Consider the following 25,113-nt stretch of genomic DNA (forward strand, 5'->3'; position numbering starts at 1 on the left):
TTTTAGTTATTTTAGAATTTCCTGTGAATAGGTCAGTGCATAATTTGTAGAGACATCTAGCAATCAATGCAGACTGGAGCCAACTGGCACAATGTGGAAAAAAGAACAGTTTGTGGCAGTGCATCATGGTGGAATTAAAAACATTCTGGTTTTCAAAGGGTTATGCTCCATGACAACATAATTATGTGTAATACATTCAGTTTTTTGCTATGAGAAAATAGCTTAAATCTCTGTAAATTGAACAAACAAGATCATTTTCTATGGCGTAAAAGTACATTTATCAGTCACTAGTCAGCGCATGTCGATACTCTCATTTTTCTACATGAAAACATGGAGCGCAAGGTAGTAATGTGCGGAACAGCGGACCCGGGTCGGGTTGGTGCAGGTCCAAAAAATGTCACTTTATTTGCGGGGTGGGTCAAATAATTCCACAAAAGTGGCTTGGAAAAAAAAAAAAAAAAACACAACAACCCACGCATCACTAGGAAGGAAGAAGACGACTCAGAGTAGGATTACTAAACTGATATGATCTAGAAAAACTCTGGTCTAAGTAATGTTCTGTGAACCATGTACACATGTCCAATACTGAACAATAACACTGGCTTACAAAAAAATGTTTTTTGCAAGTTGTCTAGGTTTTTTCAACTGAATTAGGACCATTTTGCACCGCTAAATCCAAAAATGACATCTGTTTTTCTCAATCAGGTCAGGGTTTTTTGGCTAATTTGATTTTGAAAAATTTGATCTTCTCACAAAATTAATTAAATTTTTGTGACTTTATCAGTTGATTTTTTATATAGTTCTCACCCAAAATAGGTTTTAAGAGAAAAAAAAATCATTTTCTAACAGGATGTATTTATTAAGTGTTACAAACTGTAGCAGAATACGTCAGGCTTATTTTTGCAAGATCTTCTAGTCGAAGCCATTTCATTCACCCGTAATATTTTTTAAAAAAAAACAATCATAAATTGGCAAAAGTAAAATCTTCAGAACTCGTTTATTGCAAGAAATATGAAAGAATTTTGTGTCATATGATGTGAAAATGTCCATAAATGTTAAAAAGCCAATATGTAGTATAGTTCAGAAAGTTGACCTGATTGAGCAAAATGAATGTGATTTTTGGATTCAGCACACCAAAATTATCCTTAATCAGCTCAAAAAACTTAAACAATAAATTTGTTGGTGACCAGTGTAATTTGGACAGCCAGTGTGCTTGGATTATTCTGTTCATTTATTTCATTAATGCGTTCTTTTCTCTAACATGTTGTGCGTCTTGGCTGCCGCCGTCTTAACCTTTTCCCACTTTATGTTGTTCAATTAAATTTAAAAGAAAATTCATGGTGTTAGCCTATGTTTTGTTTGGTTAAATGTCTGAGAAGGACTGTAGATGCTTGTCTTTCCAGTATTTTATTCTGCTCTTTACTGTACATTGTTAATGTTACAGTAAACGTTAGTACAAGTTGCTCATTGTTGAACAGCTGTGTGTTTGTGTTGTACCTCCGCTGCCCATGTGATGACATCATCGGATGGGATTAGTCGACCCGACTTCAACTTTATTGACAAAGAAGTCGATCTGAAAAAATCTGAAGTCACTAATGCCCTATCAGTCACTATTGTGGGTGCACAAAGCATATCATTATTACACTGTAAATGGAGGTAAATTAAGATAAGTTAATCTGAGCTTTTATGAACATCCACATGACCAGTCAATTAAATACAGGAAAATATCTAATGTTCACTGAAAAAAGAAGCAAAAAATACAGAGGATTGTGCCATAATTGTGATCTAAACTGTTTAATTCCTGTTGATCCACTAATCCTATCAATCCATGTAAATAATTGGTGTAAAATACAGTTTATCATCTTTTCATGGTCATCAGACATGACCCATTTGGAGTTACCGTGGAAACATTGTCATCTTGTACAACAGGGGAGTCAAACTCCTTTTAGTTCAGGGGCCACATTCAGCTTAATTTGATCTGAAGTGGAACTTTTCTCTATGTTTTAGAGCAAAAAAAGTAACTTTACATTATGAAAAGGTTTACATCTGCAAACTATCCTTTCAAAAGATGTGACTAACATGAACAAACTGAAAAAATAAGTGTAATTTGAACAATATTATCCTTCAGTTGATCATTTACACATGTACATTATAACTTACAGATCACAGTGGATCTACAAACACACAAAACATTTAGTAACAGGCAGAATATGGTTAAAATTGTACTTAAGATATTTCAAGGTGTTCATATTTTTTCAGGGTATTAATTTTTTTTTTGCAAAATTGTATTTTGTTTTAGTGTAAATACATGAAAATATTTACATTTACAAAGAGAAAAAATTGGAGTTGTCATTATTTATATGTTATTATGATAGTATTTTACTGAATCCTGCCCAGTGGAGATTGAATAAGTCTGAATGTGGAACATTCAGACTTTATTACATCACCCCATACGTACATCGTACCACTCCATACGACTCCCTCTCTGTTCCATGAAGAGGTCACTGTGACCTCTTCACCCTAATCTTGCCTGGATCCTATCTAGAGTGTAGGCGCCATCATCTATCTACACATCCAGATATTTAGGTGTTTTGGTTTTAAATCAAGGCAAGAACTCCCTTCCCGGGTCAGGGTGTCATGCAGTTGTAAATGTCACACACAAAGAACATATGGCATGAATAATGAACAGCAGTAAAGAAGATGAACCAGGCCATGACAGCGGTATAGAAGTAAATTTTCCACCACACCTTTCGTAAGTGCTTTCTCACCATTTATCATAATATTATCCTCTCTATTTTGCATTTTTTTCAGTGAAAAGCAGGTATTTTCCAATACTTAATTTACCAATCATGTACTTTAAACATCATTCTAAGATTACCTTTGAGGCTTAGACACCCCAGCTGTAAATGGAGTTAAGTTAAGATAAGTTAACCTCCTTAGACCCACTAGTGCATTTTTGTCCCCTATAGTGGACAAGAGTTTCACTGCTTTACTTTAACCCTTTCATGCACAAATTATGAGAACCTTAATCAACATTTTTTTTCCTGACTGTTTTTATGCCTCTTTAGGCATGAAATAAACAATGCAATTGAAAATTTTCTTATGAAAAATAAATAAATAAACAAATATATATATATAAATATATATTAAAAAAAATAAAGTTAAAAAAAGAGATACTACTACTACTACAACTAATAAAAATGATCTTATGAACCTATTTTACATGAAGTTGCAAAAATGTCCATTCATCTGGACACCTTGTATTTAATTTTTGAAATGAAGAAACATGTATTTACAGATAAATTGTGTGAAAACTGAGGGGGGGCTTGTAGTTCTGGGGGTGAGAGTATGCTCAGGGGAGATCTACACAATGTTTCCAATTCATGTCAGAAAAGATATGTAGTGTCTTAAAACTTTAATAAAGATATGTGCAAAAACAAACAAACAGACAAAAAAAATCCATAAATATGTAAGAGAACAGCTGTAGAATAGCTGTCCACTGTAGTGACCAGTATACATGAAAGGGTTAAAAAAAAAAAAAAAAAAAAGATACAAAAACATTCCATTAAAAAAATTAAATGTATCTAAAAACACTGTTGCATTATGGTGTTTCCAATCAGGACAATTATTTAATGTAAAAATTAAAAAAAGCCAAAACTTCCTTTCCTGGGTCTCAGGAGGTTAAATCGTCCCAGTGACGAAAGATAAGCAAGTTTTCCAGAGAACAGGTTTGTTTAAATTTCTCACAGATATAATGAATTATGCAACACATTTAGTCATTTCTTCATGACCAGTAACCACCTGTCCTCCAATTACAGCCACCGTTTGTGACGCAAGTCGCAAAGCTCCTCTTTTCTAGTACAAAGCAGTAAAAATGTAAATATGTTACCATTAATAGCAATAGAGTCACAGAGGCTATCCTTCCAGGTTATAATGGCAGCTTGTGTGCGTAATGGATAGTGGATAATTGCGTGTGACATGGCTGCATCTAAAGTGCTCGCAATCATAGTTAAGAATGCTTCTCCAGCCTTTCATGTGCTCTCCAAATATTTTTCTTTCTTCTGAAGTAGCTTACAGTGGGCACACGAGAAAAATACAGTTGGCTTAAAAAAGGAGCCTCTGTGTTTCAAGAATTAATTAAAAGTCATATCTGTCCTACCTGTCAAGAAGTTTTTTTTTTAATTTTCAGAATTAATAAGAAAGATGACATTAAGGCCATTAACACGTTCATTGTGTTTATAATGTTCTACCGCAATAAATGGAAAGTATCGCTGCCTTAATAGAGAGACTTCTAATTTGTTTTATGATAAAAAGATCAACGTTTTTTAACCAATAAAGACCCAAACCGCAACTGTCAACCAAACTCATCTACTGATCTAAACTGTTTAATACCTGTTGATCCACTAATCCTATCAATCCATGCAAATAATTGGTGTAAAATACAGTTTTTCTTCTTTTCATGGTCATCAGATATGACCCATTTGGACATTCAGAGGCTCCGTAGTTACCATGGAAACACTGTCATCTTATACAACAGGGGTGTCAAACTCATTTTAGTTCAGGGGCCACATTCAGTTAAATTTGATCTGAAGTGGACCGAACCAGTCAAATATTAACATAATTACATATAAATAATATCAACTCCAAACTTTTCTCTATGTTTTCAAGTGGAAAAAGTACATTTACAGTATGAAAATGTTTACATCTACAAACTATCCTTTCAAAAGATGTGATTAACATGAACAAACTGAAAAAATAAGTGTAATTTTAACAATATTCTGCCTCAGTTTATCATTTACACATGTACGTTATAACTTACAGATCACAGTGAATCTACAAATACACAAAACATTTATTAACAGGCAGAATATTGTTAAAATTACACTTAAGACATTTCAGGTTGTTCATATTTGTTCAGGTTATTCATATTTTTTGCGAAATTATACTTTGTTTTAGTGTAAATACATGAAAATATTTACATTTACAAAGAGAAAAATTTGGAGTTGTCATTATTTATATGTTATTATGGTAGTATTTTACTGATCCTGCCCCCTTGAGATTGAATTAGTCTGAATGTGGAACCTGAACTAAAAGGATTGGTAATATCTTAGTGTAATTTTTGCATTTCACAAATTCATCCCAAGGGCTGGATTTGGCCCCTGGGCCACATGTTTGACACCAGTATTGATTCACCACTTAAATCCATGGAGTTTGATCAGTGAAAGCGGATGGAGATGCTTGTTTTAATGTTTAGTTAATTATATATTTTTACAGAAAAAAAGTCACTTTTTCTTCAGTTTTCTCTGTTTTTGATATAATAACCATCAACTTTAACCTGAGCTTTTATGAACATATATATAGTCAGTGAATTTAACACAGAAAAACACCTGATTTTCACTGGAAAAAAAACAAAAACAAAAAACACAAAATAAAGAAATTAATATTGCAATAAATGGTGATAAGTCTTTTAAGAAGGGTTAAATAGAGAGGAAAATTTTATTTGGGAACTGTTACAAAAGTAGTACTGGGTCTTTATGGGTTAAAGCAGGGGAGTCAAACTCATTTTAGTTCAGGGGCCACATTCAGCTAAATTTAATCTGAACTGGGCCAAACCAGTAAAATACTAACATAATAACATATAAATAATGTCAACTCCAAACTTTTCTCTATTTTTTAGAGTGAAAAGAGAAAGAGCCAAAAAGACCCTTTGGTGGGCCACATTTGGACCCCCCAGCCACATGTTTGACACCAAAATTGATTTACCAGTAAAATCCATGGAGTTTGATCAATGAAAGTGGATGGAGATGCTTGTTTTTATGTTTAGTTAATGATATATTTTACAAAAAAAGTCACTTTTTCTTCAGTTTTCTCAGTGTTTGATGTAACAACCATGGACTTTAACCTGAGCTTTTATGAACATCTACATAGTCAGTGACTTTAACACAGAAAAACACCTGATTTTCACTGAATAAAACACAAAATAAGGACGTTAAAATTGCAATAAATGGTGATAAATCTTTTAAGAAGGGTCAAATAGAGAGTCACAAAAGTAGCACTGGGTCTTTATAGGTTAAAACCTTGTATATTAAGCTTCTAAAATATTCTAATATATTAACAACCACACATCTTGAGTAGTAAGTGTTGAGGGAGGAGTTCAATAAAAGTGCTACCAGTGGGTTTTAAAAATGTATGATAACAGATTGTTTTCGTCCATTGGATAAAAACAGCGGGCCAAATGTGGCAGACGGGTTCATTATCAGACGTCAGCCTGGTCTACAATGACTGAGAGAGACAATAAGTGGCCTTTGGTCTGCCTCCTCTCTCCTCCCCAACAGCAGATCTCCATCTCACAAACCATCTGCCGTGGAATGTGTAATCTGTAGGCAGGCGACATGCAAAACAGACGGACAAGACCTGAGTCAGACACTTGCTGCTCGGTTCATTTCTGCGCTTCCCTGGCATCTAAAAGCACCTTGCGTTATGTTCTAACATTGAGATTGATGGAAATGCTTTCCTTGCAACCTCTAAGTGGATGAACAGCTCATAAAAAATGGATGAAAATCTGGAGAGGGACTTTACATTTTCCAAAAGAGTGAGAAATGGAGTTGACGTCCCTGTGCATCTATGGATGTCTTAAAAAGTAACTTTAACCCTTTAAAACCTAAGCTTAAAAAGGTCCGCTTAGATGTTTTCTTTTTTGTTTTTTTGTTTTTATTTTGACAAACTGAAAGGGTGGAAAATATGCTGTGAGTGAGTGCGTTTGCCCATTTTTCCAGAGCACTTTTTTTTTTTTCTCCAGATCTTTCAAAATTTAGCTATCATTTACAATTTACTGCACGTTATAATTATGCTAAGCAGCTTTTTCTCCAGTACAGGCATGAGTGAAATGACCATAATGACCAGTGCTTAATTTATAAAGTGGGAGGGGCTGGATCTGGCAACTCAAAATGAGGATTGAGTATAAAATGCTTCATGTAAAAAAGCTTAACGTAGCTTAACATCCAAAAACTGCGATCAATCATCACCAAATTTATTAATAAACTCTCTCTCTCTCGTATACAAATTGTCAAGATGGAGTGAATGACGGTGCTGAAGAGAAAGTGTTTTATTAACACAAAAATAAGGCTGAATAGGCATAATATTGGGGTTTTCATTTTGATTTTTTGCAGAGGTAAAAGTGGACATGATTAGAGCTGTCCACATATAAATTAGTGATAACTGATCGCTGTTTTCGGACGTTAAGCTACGTTAAGCTTTTTTTCTGTAATGTGCGCCCATGGAGAGGAAAATTTTTAACGCATATATCATCCGTAAAAGTAGGGTTTTGGTTTTAGGAGAGGTGAAAGGCGGCACGACTAGAGATGTCCACAGAAAATTTGGTGATAATTGATCGCAGTTTTTGGACATTAAGCTACGTTGAGTTTTTTTAAGCGTTTTAGACTGTCCCTGTTATGTCTGTGTTTCCTTTAAAATTTCCCTTAAAATGCATTCGAACACAAGATTTGTATGTAACTTTGATGGGGAATAAAGATTAACAAGACAGATAATAAACTTTTTTTTTTTTTCATTTAGGCTATTTATTTTTTAATAGAGGTGCCAAATTAAGCCCTGGTAATGACCCAATAAAACCTATAAAGCTTTGTTTTTTTGTTTTTTTTTATTTATACATTTCATTATTACTTTACACCTCAAAGAACATGTTTTAGTGTTAACCCTTTAAACCCTAAGCCTAAAATGGTCAGCCTGGACTTTTTTTATTTTTTATTTTGACAAATTAAAAGGTTAGAAAATATGTTGTGAGTGAGTCCATTCCTCCATTTTTCCAGAGCACTTTTTTTTCCCCAGATCTTTCAAAATCTAGCAATCATTTACAATTTACTGCATGTTATAATACTGATAAAACTGCTTCTTCTCCAGCTTCTAGTACGAGCATGAATGAAAATGCCATAATGACCCAATAAAACCTGTAAAGCGCAACGTCTCAGGTTTCAGAAACAGTTGGAATTTTTCCAATCGCACCAACAGTGAAACTGCATATGCACAGGGTGTGTCAGCGATGACACGTTAGGTTTTAAAGCAAGAGGTGTCAAACTGATTTTAGTTCAGGGGCCACATTCAGCTAAATTTAATCTGAAGTGGGCCGAACCAGTAAAATAATAATATAATAATATATAAATAATGTCAACTCCAAACTTTTCTCTGTTTTAGAGCGAAAAAAGTAAATTTACATTATAAAAAGGTTTACATCTGCAATCTATCCTTTCAAAAGATGTGAATAACATGAACAAACTGAAAAAATAAGTGTAATTTGAACAATATTCTGCCTCAGTTTATCATTTACACATGTACATTATAACTTACAGATCACAGGGGATCTACAAATACACAAAACATTTAGTAACAGGCAGAATTTTGTTAAATTGTACTTACTTCTGTTAAGAAATTTCAGTTTGTTGATATTTGTTCATATTATTCAAATTTTTTGCGAAATTATGCATTGTTTTAGTGTAAATACATGAAAATATTTACATTTACAAAGAGAAAAAATTGGAGTTGTCATTATTAACCCTTTCATACATAGTGGTCACTCCAGTGGACAGTTCTTCTCCAGCTGTTCTCTTGTATATTCATGGGTTTTGTTGTTTTAGTTCCATATCAGCCAACACAGTGGACACTTATGCATCATCACAAACACTGACATCCATACCATTACTGTAACTTTGCTGTTCTTGATAAACCCGATCTGCACTAACATGTTTAGCGTAAATCAATTGCTAGTTGTTATTGGACTGTAATTAAAAGTTTTGTTGAACAAAAGTTTTTTTTTTTTTTTGTGCAAATTATCTCCATGAAGTGAATAATAACTAGTATTAGAGTATGTTAAAATGTAAGAAAACATCAGATTAGCTGCATTAAAAATTATTTCATTTCATAGTTTTCACACGTATCACTTTCTGGTGATGGGTTTTAAATCCATGTTTCTTTGCTCCAAAACTTAAACACATGGAGTCCAGCTGAGTGGACAGTTTTGTAACTCCATGAAAAATAGGTTCATTAAAAAATTTCAACTGCATTGGGTTTTTTTTCATGTCTAAAGAGGAATAAAAACAAAAATATTGACTATGGTTCTCATAATTCACGCATGACAGGGTTAATATATTATTACGATAGTATTTTACTGGTCCTGCCCTCTTTAGATTGAATTAGTCTGAATGTGGAACCTGAACTAAAAGGATTGTTAATATCTTAGTGTAATTTTTGCATTTCACAAATTCATCCCAAGGGCCCGACTTGGACCCTTTGGTGGGCCAGATTTGGCCCCTGGGCCGCATGTTTGACACCTGTGGTCTAAAGAGTTAAATAGTCTCTACTAAGTACGCAAAAAGCTATGATATTTTAAAAAATAAAAAATACAGAATATTATAGAAGTTTTTGGCTATTTTGATGAAGAAGTCATTGTTACAAAAGCATAGAAACCATTTTATATTATTTCCTTTCTCCCTGTAATTATCAAGAACTCCTGCACTGATCAGAAATAAATAACACCGAAATATGATTCAAACTTTTTCTAAAGACTAAATTTATTCAGGAAAAACTAAGAAACTGGCTGCAAAGGTCTCCACATTTGTATCACATTTGTATTCATTAGTTATGAGTAGAATTATTTCTGCTTAGCGAATATCTAAAACACACACCATGATTATTATATATATTTTAACAAAGATAATGAATTGTTAGGTAAGTAGAACATATGTTAGCCCAGTATTCGGCTTCAGCAAATATTACAAATTCAACTTTAAGGCTTCAATAAAGTGTTTCAAAGACAGTAGTTGTTCATCAATCCTGGCTAGACACCGCACGGATGTGAACAGAAGACGACAGAAAAAGGGTTATTACAGCAAATCCTTTTACTGTGAGAGGAGACATAATGGAACCCTATTTGCGGTCAATAGCTCTTTCAGTGCCTTCTCTACTGTAAGATCCGGACTCATCACACACATAGACACATCGTATATGCTCAAAAATACCCAATTGATTATCCGAACTCCATGCCGAGAGGATGTTTAATAATGGTCGGTAACAAATGCTGTCATCTGTAGACACACTAGCTGATGATTATTACCGAAATGAAATCATATCAAGCAGCGGAATAGGTCTACTTCTGCAAAATGACCTATTGGGCAAAATGTAATATGATTTGGATGCTTTTTAGGGGGTGGGTAACCGAAAAGGAGAGTAGTAAATGGAACAATAAACATTCGGTTCTGATTTAACATCGTCATAAAGTCAATTGCGGCGCTATTGTAGCATTTGAAGGACCTATTTCTCACTGTGCTGTTCATGTACCAGGACGTCACCTTTTGTTTTTGTCTGTTTGGGTTCTTTTCATTTTTGTGCAACGTCCGCTTTGAAAAGGTGCCATGCAAACAAAGCTTGACTGCCTTCCTCACAGAACAGCAGGTGCTACATCTATAGGCATCAATATGCATGAATATCTGCAAATGTGTGCGTGTGCAGATGCCAGTTCTCACAGCTGGAGAAGACGAGAGGACAGGAGTGTTCGTCCATTGGGAAATTATGGAGTTGCAGCTGGCATTCTGCATTGATGGTCATCCTGAAGGGGAAAATGCAGAAAGACAGAAGAGAAATGAGACAATTGGCTTTCTTGAACACATTAAAACAACTCAAACTGCCTCAGAACCACATGGCGGAAGTGTACGGTTTTCATCATTGTTCATATCAAATGGTGAACTTTTGCACTGTAGTGTGTATGAAGTGCAGGCTCAGAACCAGATGGTGCCAGATCACACTCGGTTGCTTTGACGATATGTGAAATCCTTCAAAATGACAGAGTGTTTAATCATCAGCATCACGTGTCTTCTTTTTTTTTTTTTTTTTTGTGACGACCCCATTGACTTATACAGGGTGTTTGCTCATTCCACTAGTGATGTGATGTTCACGAACGAATCGAATCTTTTGAACGGCTCTTTGAAATGAACGATGGGAACTGAGTCTTTGTAAAGAGCCATTCGATTTTTTTTTTTTAATTAAAAACAGTGATTAATCACTGTTGTGTTTTGTGCAATTTTTTCTGTATGTTTACACACATTTATTGTTCTTGTTTTGAGGAGAATAAAATGTTATTTCAGAAGAAAATGTTTTATTTTCTTCATTTTTAGGTTACAGACTAGTCCATATAATGTACCATAAAGTTTTTTGTCAAATTCCAGCATTTGCCTAATGTCACGTCTCATGTCATGTATTTAGCCCACACATTTAAACTAACTATTCTTTTTTACGGTAAGATACGCCAATTAAACACCTTTAAAATGTAATGTCAGTCATCACTTGTAGCCGATTTAGTCATTAAAACACTGGTGTTTCAGAATAATGCAAAAAACATAAAAGAGCCAGTCTCTTGAAAGAGCCAAAAATCCCACTACACTCACTGATCTACAAGTAAAATACTTCTAGAATTACCAAATTTGAGTCACTAATAAAGAAAAAAATATAGTCTCTAAGATACAATCTTGGACCAAAATGTGAAATTGTGAGAATTAACCCTTTCATGCATGAATTATGAGAACCTTAGTTGAGATTTGTTTTCCTTATTCCTCTTTAGGCATGAAAAAAACAATGCGATTGAAATTTTTTATGACTATTTTTCCACTAAGCAGTACACCTTGCGTTTAATTTTTGAAGCAAAGAAACATGTATTTAAAACCCATACTGTGTGAAAACGATGAAATAAATACATTTTACATGTAGCTAATCTGATGTTTTCTCACATTTTAACATACTTTTAACATTTACTTTTAACATATCATGGAAATAATACGCAAAAAACAAACCTTTTTGATGAATGAGAGAATGGGTTTTATTTTTTTTTAAAATGTTTGTCTCAGAGCTACCAGATCTACCTCAAAACACTGTCTGCACATTGCAATACATTCACTTTTCAGGGTCTATCTAGTGGAACATTTATAAGTCCATTGTATAAATGTAAATTAACCATTTTCTCGTTTTTGTCACATGATAGAGGTTCGTTGACGAAGATATTTCGTCATAATTTTTGTTGATGAAAGCAACACTAGCCAGAAAACCAGGAATCATTTTTTAATTTGGTACCAGATAGACAGGTAATATATAATAATAATAATAATAATAATAATAATAATAATAATAATGAATTTTACTGTAAATCAACACCATATTTATATTTGTCACCATGTTTATGGAATGACTTCTCATGTCATCTCGCGGAAAATAAACAAACAAATCATCGCATTTGTGATTTAATGGAAAAACTGACATTATGCACTTCTGTTTATTCAACATTTAGTTAATATTGAATCAGAATCAGCTTTACTGGCCAAGTATGTGAACACAGGAATTTGGCTTCGGTATTTACATTGCTCACGACATACAGTTCCAACATGAACCCAGACACAATATAGGCAAACATTCCACTAGAGACAAAGACAACAATGGGTTGAGATTTACAGTGGATTTATAATTTGTAATTTGTCGTCGTCTGTCATCTGTTACAAAAATTTCAATCGTCTTCTTCTCCGAAACTACTGTTCCAATTGACTTCAAACTTGGTATACAGGTTCTTTATGGTGATGTCAACCCAAGGTATTGAAATTATTTCGATCCGGATCTGATTCTGGGTTTGGTGCGACTTTGAAAAATTTTCCCATTATAAGAGATAGGAAGTGGATTGATCCAATAAATCAGTATCAATGATATCAAGTTGGAATTTGAATTTTTTACAGATCTGATTGGAATATGACCAAAACATGGACTATTTCTGTAACATAATAAGTACACTGAACTGGGTGATAATAAATGACATCTGGATATATTTCCCAAAGCTTTAATTTGGCCGGTAAGCTACAGGGCCATTGGTCCTATTTTTCTTTTTCTCAACATACTATGCAGTTTTCGGTACAGCTGTGTACTGAACTGAACTTTTGCGTACCGAAACGGTTCGGTTCGGTAATGTGTACCGTTACAGGCCTAGTATATATATAAATTATTGTAGTGATTGGTAAAGTTTTGCACAGATGTCCAATGGAAAAGTGACTACTATCTTCAGTATTATTTTTGCATTTCACAAATTCATCCCATGGGCCAGACTGGACCCTTTGGTGGACCAGTTTTGGCCCACAGCCCGTATGTTTGACACCTGTCATAGGTCAGGGCTCAAAGGCATATAAGCTAAGAAGAAAAAGGAGGACTTAGTTATGGACTCGTCAATGCAACAGATATTTAGAGAATTAACCGTTATCACAGATCTGCTCCATTAAAATGCAGCACATTAGATTTACAAGTCCAAGCCTGGATGCTAATTTATATTCTTTGTGTGTAGAGTGCTACTTCAATATAACATCCCAAAATTAATTTTCATCACATGAGATAATGGCTGTAAAAATGAGACCTTTATGAAAAAAAAAACAGGGCTTGTGCGTTGTTGTCTTTGTCCTCGGTACAATTTCTCATTAACTGACTGACTTCGAACACAAAAGGGGAATCTCAATCACACAGGAAGAGGTTGCCTCTCTAGGTGAGTGAAGTGCAGACCTGTCCTGATTTGCATTGCTTCCATCTTTAGAAAGCAGGAAATTCAAATTGTAGAGGTTAGGTGAGGAGAGCAGCAATAACCAAACAGCAGAGATGAGATCGTAGTCACTTAAACGATCTGTCAGCTCTGCAAAACTGCCCCCAAACATACACCACACTGAACGTTTAATACCGTTTTAATGAAATAAAAATATCCAGATTTATCAGTTAGACGTGCAGTAGTAAAAGTAAAATTAACTACAGTATATCAATAGCGCAATGAGAATGTTTTGTTCATTTTCTTTCATTTTTCAAGCTTTAGAAATACCGATTTATGTCAATTTCCTAACAGAAATACTTTCAAAATCATCGTAAATCACAAATGCATAGAAACAGCAGCTCAGATATGATAAGAACATTCATTTGCATGTGCTCGTATGAAATTCACACCGACTTACTTAAAGCCCATAGGTTTCATTGTACTATTTTAAGACGTATAGCTGCAGCCGGAGCCTACAGGCGTATGTTTACGTCCTATAACCACGTTAATTGTATAATTTTGGACCGGGCTAATTACCAGGCAGCAGAGCCAAAGCTGTGTTTCAGTGTTAGGAGTAGGAGTGTGTGCATTTTATTTATTTATTTTTTTGTTTTTTACTGTGTTCAGACGATAAAACACTGGCCTTGATGCAGAAAATGTGTGTAGGTTAAAGGTTTTCCACAGAGAAAATCAATTAGGAGTCAATTTAGAATGAGACCAACATGCAGAATCAATGATGTTGGTATCAATAAAATCTAATCAGTCCCCATCCTTATGCTAAATACATTTACACTGCAAAAATCTAAATTTTACCAAGTGTATTTTTCTCATTTTTTGTCAAAATATCTCATCACACTTAAAATAAGACATAATCACCTAAAGAGTAACTTGTAAGTGAGATATAAGAACTTATTTTTAGACAATAGATCTTGAAAATCTTATTTCAAGATATAGATGTTTTGCTTAATTCAAGATTTTTTTTTTTTTGCTTAATTCAATCAAAAAAATAAGAAAATTATCTTGGTGAGATTTTGATTTTTGCAGTGTAGTTGTTTATATTCAGAAATATTGTTAATATTATATATATTTCTGTATATAATGAACAGAATACATATGAAGAGACATTTGTTTCTTTATTCATCAATTAAAAAGAATAGATTTGCTACCAGAAAAGAGATTTGAGAACAAAAGACAGTAAGTGGCAATAAAAAAAAAAGATAGTTTTGCTTATAAATCTGTTCTCTTTGCTTGCAACTTTAACTACACTTAATGGGCGGGGCCTACGCTGATGGATGAGAGAAGAGTTTCTATTGGTGGATTTGACCTGGCTTCAGCTTCTGCATTAAACTCACTTCTCTGTTGAGTTACATTGCTGGGATGTCAGTCGATAGTCTATTACTCTTTGAAACTGGCTCACAAAAAAAGAGGAGTCATTTATAAGCAAAATTATGTTATTTTTTGATTGCCACTTACTGTCTTTTGCTCTCAAATCTCCTTTCTGAGTCAATTTCAAAGAGCAATAAACTATCAACTGACCAAAAAAGAATAGATTTGCAACAAAAAAAAGAGGTTTGAGCGCAAAAGACAGTAAGTGGCAATAAAAAAAAAAAGATAATTTTGCTTATAAATCTGTTCGTTGCTTGCAACTTTAACTACACTTTATGGGCGGGGCCTACGCTGATGGATGAGAGAAGAGTTTCTATTGGAGGGTTTGACCTGGCTCCAGCTTCTGCCTTAACCCTTTCATGCATGAATTATGAAAACCTTAGTCAATATTTTTTTTCTTGAGTGTTTTTATTCCTCTTTAGGCATGAAAAAAACAATGCAAATGATTTTTTTTATTTTTTTTTATGAACCTATTTTTAATGGAGTCACAAAAATGTCCACTCAGCTGGACGCCATGCATTTAATTTTTGAAGCAAAGAAACATGTATTTAAAACTCATCATCAGAAAGTGATATACTGTGTGAAAACTATGAAATAAAAACATTTTTAATGATGCTAATTGCTAAATCGCTAATGTTTTCTCACATTTTATCATACTCTAATATTAGTTATTACTCATTTCATGGAGATAATATCCTCCTGAGACCCAGGAAATTGACAGTTTTAGCTTTTTTACATTAAAAAATTGTCTTGATTGGAAACTGCATAATGCAACACTTTTTTCAGATACATTTTAAAAATAATTGGTATTTATTGATTGATTTTTTTTTTTTAATGGAATGTCCTTTGTAATGCACAGCATTTTTTAAGTAAAACTGTCAAACTTTTGTCCCCTACAAAGGACAAAATGCATTGCTGGGTCTCAGGAGGTTATGCAAAAAAAAAAAAAAAAAGCACTTCTTGTTTCAGAAAACTGTTAATTACAGTCTAATAACAATTAGCAACTGATTTACAGTAAAACATGTTACTGCAGATCAGGTTATTTCATGAGCAGCAAAGTTCCAATAATTGTATGAACTGCAGTGTTTGGGCGGATGCATAAGCGCCCACTGTGTTGGCTGATGTGGAAGTAAAACAACAAAACCCATGAATATACAAGAGAACAGCTGTGGAATATCTGTCCACTGTACTGACTACTATGCATGAAAGGGTTAAACCCACTTCTCTGTTGTATTACATTGCTGGGAGGTCAGTTGAGAGTCTATTACTCTTTGAAATTGACTCAAAAAAGAGATTTGAGAGCAAAAGACAGTAAGTGGCAATCAAAAAGAAAAAGATAATTTTGCTTATAAATCAGTCCACTTTGCTTTTGAGTCAATTTCAAAAAGCAATAAACTATCAACTGACCAAAAAAGAATAGATTTGCAACCAAAAAAGAGATTTGAGCGCAAAAGACAGAAAGTGGCAATCAAAAAAAAGATAATTTTGCTCATAAATCAGTCTTTTTTGCTTGTTAGTCAATTTCAAAGAGCAATAAGCTATCAACTGACCTAAAAAGAATAGATTTGCAACTAAAAAAGAGATTTGAGAGCAAAAGACAGTAAGTTGCAATCAAAAAAATAAAAAAGGTAATTTTGCTTATAAATCAGTTCTCTTTGCTTGCAACTTTAACTGCACTTATTGGGCGGGGCCTATGCTGATGGATGAGAGAAGAGTTTCTATTGGTGGGTTTGACCTGGCTCCAGCTTCCGTATTAAACTCACTTCTCTGTTGTGTTACGTTGCTGGGAGGTCAGTTGATAGCACTGGGTTACAAAAATTTTTTTGCAAGTTGTCTAGGTTTTTTCAACTGAATTGGGACCATTTTGCACCGCTAAATCCAAAAATGACATCTGTTTTTCTCAATCAGGTCGGGTTTTTTTGCTAATTTGATTTTGAAAAATTTGATCTTCTCACAAAATTGATTACATTTCTGTGACTTTATCAGTTGATTTTTTTTATATAGTTCTCACCCAAAATAGGTTTTAAGAGAAAAAAAAAATCATTTTCTAACAGGATGTATTTATTAAGTGTTACAAACTGTAGCAGAATACATCAGGCTTATTTTTGCAAGATCTTCTAGTCGAAGCCATTTCATTCACCTGTAATATTAAAAAAAACAATCATAAATTGGCAAAAGTAAAATCTTCAGAACTCATTTATTGCAAGAAATATGAAAGAATTTTGTATCATATGATGTGACAATGCCGATACATGTAAGCAAAAATGTTAAAAAGCCAATATGTAGCATAGTTCAGAAAGTTGACCTGATTAAGCAAAATTAATGTGATTTTTGGATTCAATACACCAAAATTATCCTAAATCAGCTCAAAAACCTCAAAGAATAAATTTGTTGTTGACCAGTGTAGTCTATTACTCTTTGATATTGACTCAAAAAAGAGATTTGAGAGCAAAAGACAGTAAGTGGCAATCAAAAAATAAAATACATTTGCTCATCAATCAGTCTTTTTTGCTTGTCAGTCAATTTCAAAAAGCAATAGACCACAGGTGTCAAACATGCGGCCCGGGGGCCAAAACCGGCCCGCCAAAAGTTCCAATCCGGCCCGCGGGATGAATTTGCAAAGTGCAAGTTAGGGCATCGAACTCAAAAATAATATAATAATAACCTATAAATAATGACAAGATCAATTTTTTCACTTTGATTTAGCGCAAAAAAACATTAAATTATGAAAATGTTTACATTAACAGACTATCCTTTAACAAAAAAATGTGAATAACCTGAACAAATATGAACAACCTGAAATGTCTAAAGAAAATTAAGTGCAATTTTAACAATATTTTGCCTGTTACTAAATGTTTTCTGCCTTTGTGGATCTGATCTGTAATGCATATGTATAAATGATAAATTGAGGCATAATATTGATAAAATTGTACTTATGTTTCTTAACAAATTTCATTTTTTTCAGGTTATTTACATCATTTTTATTTGGATAGTTTGTAAACGTAAATATTGGCATAATTGAATGTAATTTTTTGCTCTAAAACCATTTGGAGATGTCATTATTTATTGGCTGTCATGCTATTATTTTACTGGTCCGGCCAACTTCAGATTAAATTGGGCTGAATGTGGCCCCCGGAAGAAAATGAGTTTGACACCCCTGCAATAGACTATCAACTGACCTCCCAGCAATGTAACACAACGGAAAAGTGAGTTTAATGCGGAAGCTGGAGCCAGGTCAAACCCACCAATAGAAACTCTTCTGTCATCCATCAGCATAGGCCCCGCCCATTAATTACCTCCGCCAAGGAGGTTATGTTTTTGCCAGGGTTTTTTTGTCTGTCCGTTAGTGTGCAACATAACTCAAACAGTTATGGACAGATTTTGATGAAATTTTCAGGGTTTGTTGGAAATGGGATAAGGAAGAAATGATTAACTTTTGGGGGTGATCCGGAAGAAATCCTGGATACTGGATCACTTTGAAGTTTTCGTTAACATTGTGGTAAATGGGGCCAAAATTTTCGTTTCCCAATATCTCGCTTAATCATTAACCAAAACTCATGAAATTTAACTCAGGAACTGACAATGGGGTCCTCTATCACATTTCAAAGGCTGATCCAGATCTGATCCAGAAGGCGGATTTTATTTTAAACTAGAAGCACTAGGAGAGCGCAGACCTCCGCCAAGGCTGATCAGTGGCCCCCCGTGGGCCCCCCCACACCAAGGAGGTTATGTTTTTGCCAGGGTTTGTTTGTCTGTCTGTCTGTCTGTCTGTTTGTCTGTCCGTTAGTGTGCAACATAACTCAAAAAGTTATGGACAGATTTTGATGAAATTTTCTGGTCTGCGCCCCCCCCGCCCCCCCCCCCCGTGGGCCCCCCCACCCCCGATCACCACCAAAATTTAATCATTTCTTCCTTATCCCATTTCCAACAAACCCTGAAAATTTCATCAAAATCTGTCCATAACTTTTTGAGTTATGTTGCACACTAACGGACAGACAAACAGACAGACAGACAGACAAACAAACCCTGGCAAAAACATAACCTCCTTGGCGGAGGTAAAAATAAATGTAGGATTTGTATCACCGATTATGTGGGGAATTTTTGCGTTTGGCGGAGGTCTGCGCTCTCTGAGTGCTTTTCTAGTTGCAGTTAAATTCACAAGCAAAACTTTTGAAGTTGCAAGCAAAGAGGAGTCAAAATTACCTTTTTTTTGGCTGCAAATCTGTTGTTTTTAATTGCAAATCCATTCTTTTTGATTGATGACTAAAGAAACAAATGTCTCTCCATACATACACTCTCTCATAAACATAAAGCACAAATAAAATAGTGGTTGGATTTATTTGCTTGTTGATGACGGTACCTGAGTCTACCCTAATACAGCAGAGGACATATATCCAGCTTTCCAAAAGGCTGAGGACAAAAACAAACTCAAACAAAACACTCTGGGTGATATTTGCTCCCTGGCAGGTCTAGTTTGAAATCCTAGATACACAGGTGAAATTGGAACCTCAAGACCGAGAGGCTCATGTCAGAGCTCGAGGGTTCATAAACTCAGATGCCACTCAAATTAAAAAAGAAGATGGCCACTCACAGGTTAGGTTTTTTGGAGACACAGCCGGGTATTGTGTCATAAGGCCACACACACACACACAAAGATGCACACACAGACCCATTGCATCTACCACCGACTGTCAGAAAAACATGAACAGGGACATGAGACAGGCTGAGGCTTTGTCACGCAAACACACATCAAAATTAATTGGTTTATACTGAACCAGCCGTCCACCTGAACTGCCTGTATAAGAGTAACTGCAACTATAGAATGGAGTTGAGGATTAGCAATAGCGATAAACTCGATATGCATCACATCAGCTGAAAACTTGTTACTATATTTGACTGCATTGTCCCTGTCAAATAAAATAAATAAATAAATAAATAAATAAATAAATAAATAAATAAATAAATAAATTCCACTTCAATCTTGGCCTCTGCTCCAAAATACATCATATATTTCTTGGCCGCAAGGGGTCCTTGTGAGGTAAACACAGGTTATTTTAGGCTGTATGTGGGCAGTGATGGAGGAATCATATGTTTCCTTTAAAGGAGTGATATTTTGCTTTTTCTTTCTTTCTTTTTTTTTTTTTTTTTTTAATGGAATTGTCCATTTTAACCCTTAGGGGTCTGAGCCTATGTTGGCTGTTTTTGAGTACTTTTAATTTTGCCTTTATATACTAAATAAAGAAATGTTTATTATACCAATGTTTGTTTGTTTTTTTCAGTACAACTTCATATATCTCATCTGCCTATTATTTTTTCACTTTAACCTACTATATCAACATAAAAGGCCAAAAAAAACACACAAAAAATATAAAATTCAATTTGAAAAATGTCTATAATTTATTGCATAAATAACACAAAGATACTTAACAAACCTTTTCAAAGAGTTTTAAAGTGAATATAGGTTCCACATATTAGGCATATAAAATCAAAATTGTAATAAATTAAAACTATATTCAAATATTTGACACAAAATCATATCTTTACATAGGCAATTTGTCCAGTTTTCTCACCCCCCCCCCCCCCCCCCCCCCCCCTCATTTTCATACTTTTATTCACGTTTGTTTGCTCTGGTTTTAAACCATCACATCTCCGGTTGTACTTACCCTATCAACATCAAATAAAAGGTGGGAGAGTGTTTAAAGTCAAGGGTTAAAACATTGTCCTGTGGTCTACAAACACTGTGAATGCTATGCTTGGATCTGTATAATTTATAATAATATTTAAAACATTTTTTTACAATTTTTTTTTCTCATTTCAAAATACATTTTCCTGACAATATAAGTAATTACCTACCCAAAAATATAAGTTTGGTGTAGATTATTGTAATTTATTTTTTTTGACCAGATGTTAACCTTCCCTAAACTGGCCCCGGAAAGTCAATGAGTTGGACCCCCCTGCTTTAATGTATTACTGTCTGGTCCACTCAGGCTTCCATCCTTTGACTGACAGGTGAATACATATTAAATATATAGTGAAGTTTTTTTTTGTGTGTTTTTTTTTATTTAAATGTAATTTCTTTTCTTTTTTTTTTTTTTTTAATTTATAGTGAACTGAGTGATATACTGATATTGGCTGTTTTGTTTTGCTTCTGTCATCAGCCTAGGGACTGCAGATGAAAATTAGTTATTTTTACTAATTCTGGTTATTTTTACTACTTTTTTTATTCTTTTTTTTTTTTTGTTATAGCGAAAAAGGGATGTACTAATGTTGGCTGTTTCATGTTTTCTTTCTGTCACTTGCCTAGGGACTGCAGATAAAAAGTAGTTATTTTTACTAATTCTGGTTATTTTTACTATTTTTTTTTATTCTTTTTTTTTATTATTATTTATTTATAGCAAATGAGTGATATACTAATATTGGCTGTTTTATGTTTTCTTTCTGTCACCTGCCTAGGGACTGCAGATGAAAAGCAGTTATTTTTTACTAATTCTGGTTATTTTTACAATTTTTTTATACTATTTTTATTATTTATTTATAGCAAATGAGTGATGTACTAATATTGGCTGTTTTATGTTTTCTTTCTGTCACCTGCCTAGGGACTGCAGATGAAAAGCAGTTATTTTTTACTAATTCTGGTTATTTTTTTAAAAAAATTTTCATTCTATTTTTAAAAATTTATTCATAGCAAATGAGTGATGTACAAATGTTGGCTGTTTTGTGTTTTGTTTCTGTCACCTGCCTAGGGACTGCAGATGAAAAGTAGTTATTTTTACTAATTCTGGTTATTTTACTATTTTTTTTATTCAATTTTTTTTTTTACTATTTTTATTTATTTATTTATAGTAAATGAGTGATGTACAAATGTTGGCTGTTTTGTGTTTTGTTTCTGTCACCTGCCTAGGGACTGCAGATGAAAAGTAGTTATTTTTACTAATTCTGGGTATTTTTACTAATTTTTTTATTCAATTTTTTTTTTTTTTTTTTTTTTTTAATTTATAGCGAACAAGGGATGTACAAATGTTGGCTGTTTTATGTTTTCTTTCCGTCACCAGCCTAGGGACTGCAGATGAAATGTAGTTACTTTTACTAATTCTGGTTATTTTTACTATTTTTTTTGTTTGTTTGTTTTTAATTCTATTTTTTAAATTTATTTATAGCAAATGAGTGATGTACTAATGTTGGCTGTTTTATGTTTTGTTTCTGTCACCAGCTTAGGGACTGCAGATGAAAAGTAGTTATTTTTACTAATTCTGGTTATTTTTACAAATTTTTTTTAATTCTTTTTTTTTTAATTTTTTTTTTATAGCGAACAAGGGATGTACTAATGTTGGCTGTTTTATGTTTTCTTTCTGTCACCTGCCTAGGGACTGCAGATGAAAAGTAGTTATTTTTACTAATTCTGGTTATTTTTACAATTTTTTTATTCCTTTTTTTTTTTTTTTTTTTTTTTTTTTTTTTTATAGCGAACAAGGGATGTACAAATGTTGACTGTTTTATGTTTTGCTTCTGTCACCAGCCTAGGGACTGCAGATGAAAAGTAGTTATCTTTACTAATTCTGGCATATTTACATAGGTGTATTTTTTTATACAGCAGTGTTCATAAATGTGCATGGCCCCTATTAAATAAACCAATAAAATAAAATAAATAAATAAATATTTTGTTATTTTTTTATTGTTTGCAGGTGTCCCGTTCTACCTGAGTGTGTAGAGTATTTTTCCGTTGTTCCAGATCCGAAGCAGCTGATTGGGCGTCGTTATCCAGTGAGAGTCAGCAGTCTTGGAATTCCTAAAGATGGTGTCAGGCAGCCAGATCAAGCCCACCATATTGCTGGTTGAATAAGATGCAGACAGAGAGGGAGGGGGGGGGGGGGGCAGAAGGTAAGAGATGATTGCTGTTGAATTCTTTCAGATTTGACTCAAAATGCATCAAGCAGCTGTACTTCTCAATAAGAGGATAATAAAATACCCAGGCGACAAGACGAAAACAAAGCACATCAATCAATTTGTTCCATTAATTACGGGCCTCTTCCCATGAGAGTGGAGAATATTGTTCTCAAATGAGATATTCACAGTAGGAAAATCTGGAAGCACAACACTTGATGCAGCAGAGGAAGAAACACTGTGCACAGTCTTGGAATAAAACAGAAGAGGCTACAATCATCACGACCAGCACAACAGACTAATTAAGCCGCCTGTAAATCACGTAATCACCGCCCCTGACAGTCGACAGTAAAGCCACTATACCTGTTAAGGGTTAGGATCCGCATGCTGCTGCTGTTGTAGCGCAGACGGGTGTCCACCCAAGTCTGAGCAAAGATAATATCGATCTGGTACTCCTGGGGAGAGAAAAGCAGAGTCAATATACTGATCTGACAGCCTTTTTTTAAAGCACTATCCAGACAGAAAGAGCTGTGAGGAGTGAAGTGTGTGTGTGTGTGTTTAGCAGTCTTGGTCTAGTTCTTCTGATACTGTTGTTTATTTCAGTACAAAAGTGTCCACATCAAAGAAAATAAGAACGCACTGGAAACACTCAAATACGCATTACACGTTTGATATGGAAATGAAATTACAGGGTCTCACAAATTGTTTACTTCAGCGTATTTCTTTTCCTCACCTCACCGATGACCCCACTTTTAATTGTCAGGAGTTTTTAGATTGAGTGTTTTTAATTAGTGTTTCTGTTGCTGATAAAATACACTGTTAGGATGAAAAAAAAAAAAAGTCGACACAAAAAAAAAGAAAAGGTCACACACTCTAATATTTCGTCGCATCGCCTTTAGCTTTAATTATTGTTTGGAAGTTCAGGTTGTTCCTGTTACGTGCATTTTTTTTAAGGATAGTGTGTAAATGGGGGCTTCGATGAAACTGGTCCCTAAAAACAGGACATGAGGAGGGTAAAAATTCAAACCAGCAAGCAAATTTGGAAGCACTTTGGGTCTATTTAAAAAATAAATACTTACTGAGATAAAAGATGAACTATTTTTCAGATGAAACACATTTTTGTATTATTTTACATTATATTTAATACAAAAATCTGCATGTAACACAGTAAAAAAGGACACAAAAATTACACGCTGCTATTTATTTTCTTTTTTTTTTTATATCTCTTTATTCTCTCACAGGTACATTTTGGGAATTGAACTAATTATGCAAGGCAGAGTGTTTCACAAAAATGACCGCTGTTGCTAAATCATTCGCAATTATATGCGTTTAAATGGGCAGATTCTGCATACAGTGAAAGTGGACATGATGGGTTACATACACAACCTGGAATGAGACTGAGATTGATGAAAACCCTGCATGTCTGCATTAGAAAAACCCCTAGAAACATCAAATTTGACAAAGTTTCTTTATTTATAACATTATATAGGACCATTTACAGCCATGTTTTCAGATAAAACTCATTGACACCTAGGTAGTTTTTCATGTCCAAATTTTGGCCCCAATATTTGATTAAAAACTGATTAATTTTGGGATGGCTCAGAGCAAGAGTCTAATTTTTTTTTTTTTTTTTTCATCTGAAGTCATCATTAGGTACATCGGGGGGTATAAAACGTCACCATTATTTTTACTTGTTACTCTTATTTTAAGACTTAAATTCTTCTAGCCAGCTCTGTCATCTTATATTTAGTATATTTCACTTATTTTGAGGCTGAAAAAGTTAAATTTTCAGTAATCCCATTTTAAAACCAGCATTTTATGCTATTTTAAGCCTTCTGGGTCAAAACACAGTATTAAAAATCTCTATGAAGATACATTTTTGAGACAATTGGACAGATTAGTGTTGCTAAATGACCCACATTTTTACTTTTAAATGCATTTTTGCTTTAGTTGGACCGTAAAGGATTATCCAAAACAAGGAGCTACTTTATATTGAAATAAATGTTAGAATGTCAATCAATTAAAGTTCGCTCTCTGACGGGACATTACTGTGTTTGGACCCTTGTAAGTACATCTGTAAACATGCTTATTTCTAGATTTAACAATCTTAATTCAAGAAATCTTGTCAAGTGAAACTATCTTGCTGCATGGACAGATAATTTCACTTATTCTGAGTATCTTCTCCTTAAATTTAGTGTTTTTATCTGTTTTTAGACACCCTTTTTTGCGGTGTAGTTACA

General features: G+C 33.9%; 1 protein-coding gene across 1 annotated transcript in view; it reads right to left on the reverse strand.

The window, feature by feature from the left end:
- The window catches only part of LOC115434660 (gamma-aminobutyric acid receptor subunit gamma-3-like), a 217,531-nt gene that overhangs the window by 78,568 nt on the left and 113,850 nt on the right, over positions 1–25,113 (reverse strand). The window contains exons 4-6 of the mRNA XM_030156726.1: positions 23,237–23,328; positions 22,689–22,820; positions 10,533–10,615 (exon numbers count right to left, since the gene is read on the reverse strand). Of these exons, the coding sequence (XP_030012586.1) occupies positions 10,533–10,615; positions 22,689–22,820; positions 23,237–23,328 (307 nt within the window). The remainder of the gene's footprint in view (positions 1–10,532; positions 10,616–22,688; positions 22,821–23,236; positions 23,329–25,113) is intronic.

Source organism: Sphaeramia orbicularis, chromosome 2 (assembly GCF_902148855.1).
Source record: "Sphaeramia orbicularis chromosome 2, fSphaOr1.1, whole genome shotgun sequence".
NCBI classification, from domain to species: domain Eukaryota; kingdom Metazoa; phylum Chordata; class Actinopteri; order Kurtiformes; family Apogonidae; genus Sphaeramia; species Sphaeramia orbicularis.